Raw genomic sequence first — 11,230 nt, 5'->3', positions numbered from 1 at the left:
GCCACCTAGGTCTATGAGGCGCCGCTAGAACAGAGCTTCTTACTTCACCTTTTAGGGTCTGTTGCATGTGATTTATTAAGTTAAATTAATTAATAATTAAATTAATTAAATTAATTAATTTTTAGGGTATTTGCACATACTTAATTAAATTAATTAAATTAAATTAATTAAATTAAATTAAATTAAATTAAGTTTGAAGTCTGAGTCACGACCGAGTCCAAAGTGGTTTGAGTCCAGAGTCGACGACGAGTCCAAGAAGTTTGAGCCAAACCAGACCGAGTCCAAGAGGTTGGAGTCCAAGACAAGACAGAGTCCAAAGAGGTTTGAGGTCCAAGCACAAGACCGGTCAACAGAGGTTTGAGTCCAGACAGACCGAGTCCAAAGAATTTGGTCCAAGCAAGACCGAGTCCAAAGTGGTTTGAGTCCAGACAAGCCCCGAGTCCAAAGAATTTTGTGAGTCCAAGACAAGACCGAGTCCAAAGATTTTGAGTCCAAGACAAGACCGAGTCCAAAAGGTTTGAGTCCAGACAAGACATGCAGTCCAAAGAGGTTTGATGTCCAAGACAAGCCGGTCCAAAGAAGGTTTGAGTCCAAGAACAAGACCGAGTCCAAAGTGGTTTGAGTCAAACAAGACAGAGTCCAAAGAGGTTTGAGTTCAAGACAAGACCGAGTCCAGGACAGAAAAAGGTCTTTATGTAGAACATGATCAAACAATCTTTTGGGTGTTCACTTTCCCTCCAATAGCTTCATTATCACATAATCAAGACACCTGGACTCGGTCCAGCCAGAAGCCCAACGCCAGATACTGGCAAGACCAGTGGCAGATACCGAGACCAAGTCCGAGACCATAGAAAAATTGGTCTCGAGTCCGGGTACTCCAGCCCTGATTCATAATGCACCCACACTCGGATTTATCTCGTCCGTTGCGTGTCTGGTCTTGAAAACATTTCACTTACACTCTATGTTTCTTACCGTACGTGAGAAAAGAAACTGGACAGTGAACCACCGGTCTCCTGGGTGAGAGTCCTGCCTGATGACCCCCCCCGTAAACCAGGGTCTTCGTGGTCTCTTTTGTGCACGGTCCAGACTCCCGCTGGTCCTGATGAGCCTCAGCGGTGAAGAGACAGGCGATCTCTGCAGAGCCCACGGCCCTGGACCCCTCGCAGCTCACCGACTTCACGCTCACCAGCTACGGCAAAAGCAAGGGTACGCACACATACATACACCGCACGCACACATCTACACACACACACACTCACACACAACACTCACTCACACCCACACACACACACACACACACACACTGGATGACATGGTTCTATGTGGTGTGTTTTTGCAGGTCCAGCGAGCTGATCCAGAGGGCTCTGATGGACACGCCTTCATGAAACTCGGAACATGGGCAGGTAACCTCAGCGTGTGTGCGTGCGTTGTGCGTGTGCGGTTGTGTTTGTACCATTTTATCTACATTTTTTGGGGGACCAAAAACTGTGAATACAGTATGATTATGGGTCCTGACAGCTTTGTGGGGACAAATCTGTCCCCTAACGTTAAAGGCCTTTTTGACGGAAATAAGCTGTGTTTTTAGGAGTAGGTTTAGGTAGGTATGTGTGAGGTGAGGGTGAGGGTGAGGGTTATGGTTAGGGTGAGGGTTATGGTTAAGGTTAGGGTGAGGGTTATGGTATGTAGGTGTGCGTAGGTAGGTGAGTGGTTAAGGTTATCGTGAGTGTTGAGGGTTTAAGGTTAGGGTGAGGGTTGAGGGTTAATGATTAGGTGATGGATGGTTGATTAGTTAGGGTGAGGGTAGAGGTTCGGTGTAGAGTTAGTTAGGGTGAGTGTGTGTTATGATTAGGTGCTGGGGGAGGTTAAGGTTAGGTGGGGTTAGTGTGAGGTGATGGTAAGTTTAGGCATTTAGGTCTTTGATGTTAATGGTTGAGGTAAAAGGGGCTAGTGGAATGCATTAATTCATGACTGGTCCCACAAGAATGGCCACCACGACTGGTGTGTGCTTGATGTGCGTGTATGTGTGTGCGTGTATGTGTGTGTGTGTGTGTGTGTGTGGTGTGTGTGTGTTGTGCTGTGGTAAACCCCTGTTGTGCTGTCTGTGTCAATACCTGACCAGTCACTGGCTGCATGCTCCCACCAGCTGCCAAAGGTTGCTGCTGATCCGGAGGGAGACGACGGCTCCCCGTCTACGTCCTGGAGGGTGAGACCTTGCCGCGTTCTGCCGCACGCGTTGACAATCACATAAATATTAAGTATTATCTAACTGACGTGTTTACTGCTTTGTGCAAGAAGCATTCACGATCCTTTGCATGCATAAAAGTACTTAAAACACGACTCCGTTACAAGTCAAGTCCTGCCATTGAAAATCTCAACTTCAGTAAAATCCTGTTGCATCATCAGGAAAATGTAGGAGAAAAGTATTAAAACTAAATAATCCTCACCGTTTTAGAAAGTGTAAAGACCCGCAGTTGTTTTTTTCCACCGTAGTAAGTATAGAAATACCATTCAAATGCATGTGCTTTGGGTCGGCGTACAAAGAACGCGAGGATAGATTTTCATTGAGCCATGACAGAGGAAATGGTTGGATCACCAAAAGCATCAGGGTCTGTCCGTCTGGTGGGGTTACATCCATATGTGTTTCTGAGTGGGTGCTTTCAGTTTCTGATGGTGTGGACGGACCAAACATCCCTCCATCCTCCATTTCCGTCTAGCTCGATCTCTCCTCTATCTATCTACTCCATCCCATCCCGTCTATCTAGTCCATCCATCTCTCCATCCATCCAATCCATCCATCCTCTCTCTCACATCTCCATCCTCATCTCTATCCATCCATCATCCATACTTCCTTCCATCCTCATCTTCATCCTCTACCAGCGCATCTATCTAATACCTCCATTATCATCTATCTCTCTGCTACTCTCTCTCTATGCTATCTATCCATCTATCTACTCCATCTATCATCCATCTGTCTATCCTCCGTCCATCTACCTTCTCTCATCCTCCTCTATCTATCTCTCATCTATCTATCTATCTATCTATCTATCTACCTATCCTCTCGATCCATCCTATCTCTCTCTCCATCCATCTCTCCTCTATTCTCCCTCTATCTCTCCATCCCTCCTCCATCTCTCCATCTATCCATCTCTCATCTCTCTATCTATCTACTCTCATCCATCTATCTATCCTCCATCCATGCTATCTATCTATCTATCTATCTACTATCTATCTATCTCTCAGTCCATCTCCTCCAATCCATCTCTCACTCCACCATACCATCCCATCTCGATCCTCTCCATCTATCTCTCCCATCCATCTCTTTCCATCCTCCATCGAGCTAATCTATCTATCTTATCTATCATCTATCCTATCTTCTATCTAGCGATCTATCTATCTTCTCTCTATCCACTAGTTCTTCTGGTATTATGGTGGGTGTGACGCTGTAATTTCCAGTTATTTGGCGCTGAAATAACCTTGATTTGACTGGTCCACTGACCCTTTGCTAACAGGCCAAGTTAAGCGTGCCGTTGCACTCGTGCGTGTCCACGGCTGCTCAGGTTACGGTACTAACGGCCGCCGCGCGCCTGATGGGCCCTGGATGTGTCGTCGCCCAGAGGGACGGTGGAGGTGGACCAACAGGGGACGATCGCTGTGCACCATCGGCCGCCAAGGTGTTCGGTAGAGCTGGCCATCCTGTACAACTGCAACCCGCACGGCAACCCGTCAGTAACCACGCTATCCTCATCACGCAACGGCAACCGTCACAGGTACGCACATTATATCACGTCATACACACTGCAACCTCCACAGTAAGCGCACGCTATCCATCATTACCCCACGTCACCGTCACCAGGTAACGCACGCTATATCCGTCTTACAACCACGGCAAACGTTCACAGTAACGCACGCTATCCATCATCACGCACGGCAAACCGTCACAGTAACACACTCTCCAATCATCACACAGCACCCGTCACAGGAACGCACCGCTATCCATCATCACGCACGGCACCGTCACAGTAACGCACGCTGATCCAGCTCACGCACAGGCACCGTCACAGGTCAGCACCTATCCATCATCACGCACGGCAACCGTCAAGGTAACGCACTGGCTACCCTCATCACGCACGGCAACGTCACAGGTAATCCACGCTATCCCATCCTCACGCAGGCTTGCTCCTCAACCGGCAAATATTCAGACATTTTTCCAAAAAAAAAAATCAGAAATTCTGACAAGGCGTCCGCAGGCCGCCCGTTTTGGGCTGTTGGACAGGAGATGTCCTCTAACGTCGCCTCGTGTCACTGATTTACTCGTGTCTTCGTTATCAATTTCCTCATGTTGTCCTCATATTGCCCTGGCCATTGTGTCATGTTGTCCTTCTTGCCCTCATTTGTCTTCATGTCTCCTCACGGCTCCTCATGTTTGCCCCTTTCCTTGCTTTGGTCTTCACTTCTCCTCACTGCAATGTCACGTCCTCATGTTGATCCTCAATATTGTTCCTTTATAATTGTCTTCATTTTGTCCCTCATGTTCGTCCTCATGTTGTCCTACATATTGGTCATTCAAGGTCTTCATGTTGTCCCAGTGTTCCTCATATGGTCCAATTGTCCTATGTCTCATGTTGCCCCCATGTTGTCCTCGCATCCATGTTTCCCTTTTGTCTCATGTGGTCTTCATGCTTGCCCTCATGTTGTCCTCATATTGGTCTTCATGTTGTCTCTTGTTGTCCTAATGTTGTACTCAGTTGGGTCCTCTGCATGTTGTCCTCATGTTGTCCTCTGTTCCCCTCATTTGTCTGCTTGTTGTCCTCATTTGTCCTCATGTTCGTTTTGCTGTCTAGTTGTCGCTTTGTTGTCTAGCGTTGTCCAGGTCTCTTGTTTGTCCTCATGTTGTCCCTCATGTTTCTTCATGTTGTCCTCAGTTTCCCTCATGTTGTCTGCTTGTTGTCCTCATGTTGTCCTCATGTTGTCTGGTTGGTGTCCCTCATGTTGTCTGTTTGTTGTCCTCATGTGTCCTAATGTGTCCTCATGTTGTCCTCATCTATTCCTCATATTGTCCTCAGGGCTGGTCCTTCATGTTTGCCCCCATGGTTGTCCTCATGTGTCTTCATGTTGCCCCCATGTGTCCATCATATGTCTTCATGTGTCTTCATGTTGCCCCCATGTTGTCCTCATATTGTCTTCATGTTGTCTTCTTGTTGTCGCTAATGTTGTACTCATGTTTGTCCCTCATGTTGCCTCATGTTGTCCTCATGTTTACCCTCATGTTGTCTGCTTGTTCCGCATTTGTCCTCCATGTTGTCTGTTTGTTGTCCTTCATGTTTTCCCTGCTTGTTGCCATCATGTTGTCTGCTTGTTGTCCCGCATGTTGTCCTCATGTGTGTCTCATGTGTGTCCCTCATGTTTCCCCTCATAGTTGTCTCCTTGTTGTCCTCATGTTGTCTCTGTCTTGTTGTCGTCCTTGTTGTCTCAGTTTGTTGTTTTCGTTCCTCCACATGTATGTTCCCATGTTGTTCCTCATTGTTGTCCTGGATGTTGCGGATAATCACAGACTGAATATGTCCACTTTTACTCAATCTATTTTCAACCCCGTCTGGGGTCCCATTTTGACATGTTTTGTCCACTTTTATTGCTTTGTCTTTGTTTTTTGTCATAATCCGGTTTTCCTCGACCATTTGTCTTTTCCTTAAAAAAACCAAACATGAGGGTTAATGTTGCATCTTTCAAATTCCGTATTTCAAATCCCTTTTATTTTTCCTGCATTCGACCTTCGGGTGAATGATCTGTGATGTGTGTACTGGTGCATGCGTGTGCGCGTGTGGTGTGTGTGTTTTGTGTGTTTGTGTATATAGTGGTGTGTGGTTTGTGTGTGTGTGTGTGTTTGTATATTATGTGTCCTGTGTGTTGTTGTGTGTTTGTGTGTGTGTGTGTGTAGATATGTGTGTGGTGTGTGTGTGTTTTTACTGTGTGTCGTGTTGTGCTGTGTCGTGTGTGTGTTGGTGTGGTGGTGTGCGTGTGTGTTCGGCGCCTGTGTGTCTGTGTTGTATCGCCTTGATGTGCTGCAGAAGCTTAAACCCTGACCTGATAAAGAGCTGCGTTTGTTTCTGTCGCTCTGGCTGTGGTGAGGAATGAGAAAACATCCCTTTATCTTTAAACGGGTCCCTGACTCACCTTTTTCCTCCCTCACGCCCCGCCTCGCTGCGTTCAATGCATATCCCAGCGAGTTGAACGGACGAGAAAACACTTTAGATGCACAAATGAAATCAGACAGTTTCTTCCATCACTGCAAGAAGCGTCAAGGTCTGACCTGGCCACCGTTCAGAAAGCACTGTTAGTGAAAACTCCGAGAGCTTGTTAACCCGCTGAATCAGGGAAACTGGGGTCTTCTGAGGAGGAAGATTGAGGAATGAAGAGCGTAGAGGAGGAGGTCAGGATGATGCGAGTAGGAGAAGAGGAAGAGTAGGAGTCAGGAGGAGATGATGAAGCTGGTGGAAACAGTGAAGGGATGCAAGAGTGTGGGGGAAGGTTCCTGAGGAGCTGAGAGCGAGGACCAGGAGCAAACGGGTTGCACGTGATAAATAAACACCTGCCTCGGTTGCAAATATAGCAACATGCCGTACATGGCAATTAAATAAATAAAAAACGTCAGTCCAGAGACAAAGCGTTTCAGGGTCAGCACTGGATACATCACAGGCCATCACGGTCACAACACAGCTGCCATACACAATACGTCAGAAAGTCCTTTTAAACTGTGGTGAATACCGTGCATATCCACCTGCGTCTTCATTTATAACCCGCATAATTTGGGCTCAATAAGTATTGTCTGCATTTTCTGACATCAACCCTTTTTTAGATAAGGGTGCATGTTTGGAAATATCTGGTTAACCTTGTGTGTTTTTTTAATTATCTGCCATTAGTTTCATAGACAGTTAATTTAATGGACCAGACAGGAGGTAGGGATATGACAACTTAGGAACGATAACGGCGACAGGCAATTACTCGCTACTAACATGCTATTAACGTAACTAGGCACAGGCTATTCTGCTAACTCACATGCTGAGTTAACGTAAAGAGGCACAGCTAATTACTGCTAACTACATGCTGAGTTAACATTAACCACTATGCACAGGCTATTACTGCTAACGAACATCTAGTTAACATGTAACAATAGGCACGCAGCTAATACTGCTAACCAACATGCTATTAACATTACATAGACACAGGCTAATTACTGCTAACTACACAACTGCTAGTTAACATACCATAGGCACAGGCTAATTACTGCTAACTAACATGCTAGTTAACTTAACATAGGCACATGGCTAATTACTGCTAACTAACATGCTAGTTAACTTACACTAGTACAAGCTAATTACTGCTAACTAACATGCTAGTTAACTCTCATCTCCCTCATCCCCCTGTCCTGTCGCTGCCTGTCCTGTCTGTCTGTCTGTCTCTGTCTGTCCTGTCTCGTCTGCCCTGTTCTTTCGTCTGTCTGTCTGTTCTGCTCTGTCGCTCTGCCCTGTCAGTCTGTCTGTCTGCGCTGTCTGCCTTCTGTCCTGTCTCCTTCTGCCTGTCCGCTGCTGTCAGCCTGTCTGCCTGCTCCTGTCTGCCTTCTTCTGCCTGTCTGCCTCTGTCTGCTGCCTGCTGTCTGTCTTTTCCTGCCTGCTGTCCTGCTGTCTGTCTGTCTTCTGTCGTAGACGCTGACAGACATCAAGCTCTGGGGCGATCGACCGTCAGTGGTTCCAGACGATCATGTGAATACACGTGTCTCATTCAAACCAATCCCGGCACAGCTTCTGTCCGGAAGTACACGAGACGCTCTACTACCTCTACCTACACTCTTACGCAACCTCTGACAACACCTCTGACTACCTCTACTACGCTCGACTACGCTCGCTAACTACCTCTACTACTGCTCTCACTACGCTCTACTACGCTCTACTACGCTCTACATACGTTCTGCACTGTTCTACTACCGCTCTAACGTCCTCTACTCACACTCTACTACGCTCACTACTCACTACGTTCTGCTCACGTTTCTACTACGCTCTACGACGTTCTACTAGTCTACTAAACTCTACTCACACTCACTACTCTACTAACTCTCTACCACCCCTTTACTACCCGACGCCAAACTCTACTAACGCTCTACTACACTCTACTACCTCTAACTACACTCTGCTACTTCTGCTACGTTTCTACTACTACTCCTCTACTACGCTCCACTACCTCTAACCACGCTCTAACCTCAACCGACGCTCTAACCACCCTCACTACGTTCTACTTTAACGTTCCTACTACGCTCTACTTACGCTCTAACCACGCTCTACCCGTCCTCTACCACGCTCTACCACGCTCTAACCACGCTCTGCCCCCTCTGCCACGCTCTGCACGCTCTACTACTGCCTCTGCTACGCTCTAACCACTCTCCTATAACCCACGCTCTGCTACGCTCTTACGACGCTCTGCTACGCTCTTCTACGCTCTACCAACTCTCTACCACGCTTGCGACGCTCTAACTACGTTCCTAACCCACGTTCTACTACGCTCTGCTGCTACACTCTGCTACGCTCTACCACGCTCTACTATGCTCTGCTACGCTCTAAACCACCTCTACTACTTTCTACTACGCTCTTCTACGGCTCTAACCCTCTCTAACTACGCTCTACTACGCTCTACTACGCCTCTATACGCTCTACTACGTTCTACTACGCTCTAAACTACTTCTACTACGCTCTACGACCACCTCTACTACACCTACTACGCTCTAAACCACCCCCTCTACTACACTTACTACGCCTACTATCACTCTACCTATCGCTCTTACTATACACTCCTTACTAAACTTATGCTACGTCTACTAACACTCTACTTACCTCTACTAATGTTCTACTACTCTCCACTCACTCTATACCACGCCCTCTACTACCACGTTCTACACGCTCTACTAATACTTACTCTCTACCACGCTCGTAACCACGCTCTAGTAACCCGCATCTGCTCGCTCCTACTACTACGCTCTACCACGCTCTGCCCCTCTACTACACTCTACTACGCTCTACTACACTCTACTACGCTCTACTACACTCTACTACGTTCTGCTACGTTCTACTACACTCTACTACGCTCTACTATGTTCTACTACGCTCCACTACCTCCTACCACGCCCTACCACGCTCTACTACGTTCTACTACGCTCTACTATACTCTCTAAACCACGCTCTACCACGCTCTACCACGCTCTGCTACGCTCTACTACGCTCTACCACGCTCTGCCACGCTCTTGACCACGCTCTACTACGCTCTACTACGCTCTACCACGCTCTGCTACGCTTTACCACGCTCTGCTACGCTCTACCACGCTCTGCTACGCTCTACCACGCTCTACTACGCTCTGCTACGCTCTACTACGCTCTGCTACGCTCTAAACCAACGCACTCTACGTTCACCAACTTTCCTACACCTGGCACGCTCTAACCACTCTCTAAACTATGCTCTGCTACGCTCTACCACGCTCTACTACTTTCTACTAGAAAAAACTACGCTCTGCTACGCTCTAACTCTCGTTCTACCACGGCTATACTACGTCTACACGCTCCTACTACTTCTAACACTCTCTACCGCTCTACTACGTTCTAAACCCCCCTACTACGTTCTACTACGCTCTACTACGTTCTACTACGCTCTACTACGCTCTACTACGTTCTACTACGCTCTACTACGTTCTACTACGCTCTACTACGTTCTACTACGTTCTACCACGCTCTACTACGCTCTACCACGCTCTACTACGCTCTGCCACGCTCTGCCACGCTCTGCTACGCTCTACCACGCTCTGCTACGCTCTACCACGCTCTACCACGCTCTACTACGCTCTGCTACGCTCTACTACGCTCTGCTACGCTCTAAACACCTCTACTACGGTCTAGAACCACGTTCTACTACTCCCTACTTACAACTCTGCAACTCTCCACCACGCTCCCCCCCCCCCACTATGCTCTGCTACGCTCCTACTACGTTCTACTACCTGGGGGCGGCTACCTCTACCACGCTCTACTACGTTCTACCCACGCTCTACTACAATCTAGACGCTCTACTACGTTCCACTAAACTACGCCTAAACACAGCCCTCTACTACGTTTCTACTACGCCTACTACTTCTACTACGCTCTACTACACTCTACTCGTTTCTACTACTACTTATACGCTCTACTAACGTTCTACTAACCGCTCTACTACGGTTCTACTACGTTCTTAACCTAGTTCTACCACGCTCTACTACGCTCTACTCACGTTCTAAACCACGCTCTGCTACGGCGCTCTACTCTACGTCTAACTACGTCTACCCACGCTCTCTACGCTCTACTACACACTCCTACACTCTACAAGCTCCTACACTTCACTGTCTGAAGCTCTCTTCCACATTCCGATGACTCACCCTCTCTCCTCATCTCTCTCAGTCCCTCTCTCTCTCTCTCGGCTGTCTCCTCTCTCTCTCTATCTCTCTCTCTCTTCTCTCCTCTGTCCTCTCCTCCCTCCTTCTCTCTCCTCTCATTCTCCTACTCTCTCCTCTCTCTGTCTCCTCCTCTTCTCCAGGACTCTGGGATGTTATTTATCTCCCAGGTCTTTCCATAAAGACCAGGTCTAGACAGTCTCCTCTCTCTCCCCCTGCAGGAACCCAGTGGATGTGCGTGTGCATGGCGGGGTCTAAGGGGGGCGGGACGCTGCGGGACCTGCAGCTGGCCCTGCAGCTGAAGATCGAGGAGCTGCGGCAGAGGGACTCTCTGATCGACGAGCTGGAGCTGGAGCTGGACACCAAGGACGACCTGATCCGCCAGCTGCAGGTCGAGCTGGACCGGCACCGCGGCGCCGTGCACCACGCCGCCGACACGCCGAGCCCAGGTGCGTCCCCTGACCTCTAACCACCTGAGGTCTATGAGGGCCGCTAGAACAGAGCTTCTTACATTCACCTTTTTAGGGTCTTTGCATGTGATTTATTTAAAGTTAAATTAATTAAATTAATTAAATTAATTAAATTAATTAAATTTTTAGGGTATTTGCACATAACTTAATTAAATTAAATTAAATTAAATTAAATTAAATTAAATTAAATTAAATTAAAGTTCGAGTCTGAGTCAAGACCGAGTCCAAAGTGGTTTGAGTCCAAGTCAAGACCGAGTCCAAAGAAGTTTGAGTCCAAGACAAGACCGAGTCCAAAGAGGTTTGA

General features: G+C 47.6%; 1 protein-coding gene across 1 annotated transcript in view; it reads left to right on the top strand.

Moving 5' to 3' along the window:
• Positions 1 to 1,390: 1,390 nt before the first annotated feature.
• Positions 1,391 to 11,230, top strand: part of LOC116685781 (cGMP-dependent protein kinase 1) — a gene marked incomplete at its 5' end in the record, with an annotated part of 77,956 nt that continues 68,116 nt past the window's right edge. Inside the window, 1 exon segment of the mRNA XM_032510718.1 lies at positions 1,391 to 1,403. Coding sequence (XP_032366609.1) covers positions 1,391 to 1,403 — 13 coding nt within the window.

This window comes from Etheostoma spectabile, chromosome 3, assembly GCF_008692095.1.
Source record: "Etheostoma spectabile isolate EspeVRDwgs_2016 chromosome 3, UIUC_Espe_1.0, whole genome shotgun sequence".
Classification (NCBI taxonomy): domain Eukaryota; kingdom Metazoa; phylum Chordata; class Actinopteri; order Perciformes; family Percidae; genus Etheostoma; species Etheostoma spectabile.
This window is presented reverse-complemented; position numbering and strand designations above follow the sequence as displayed.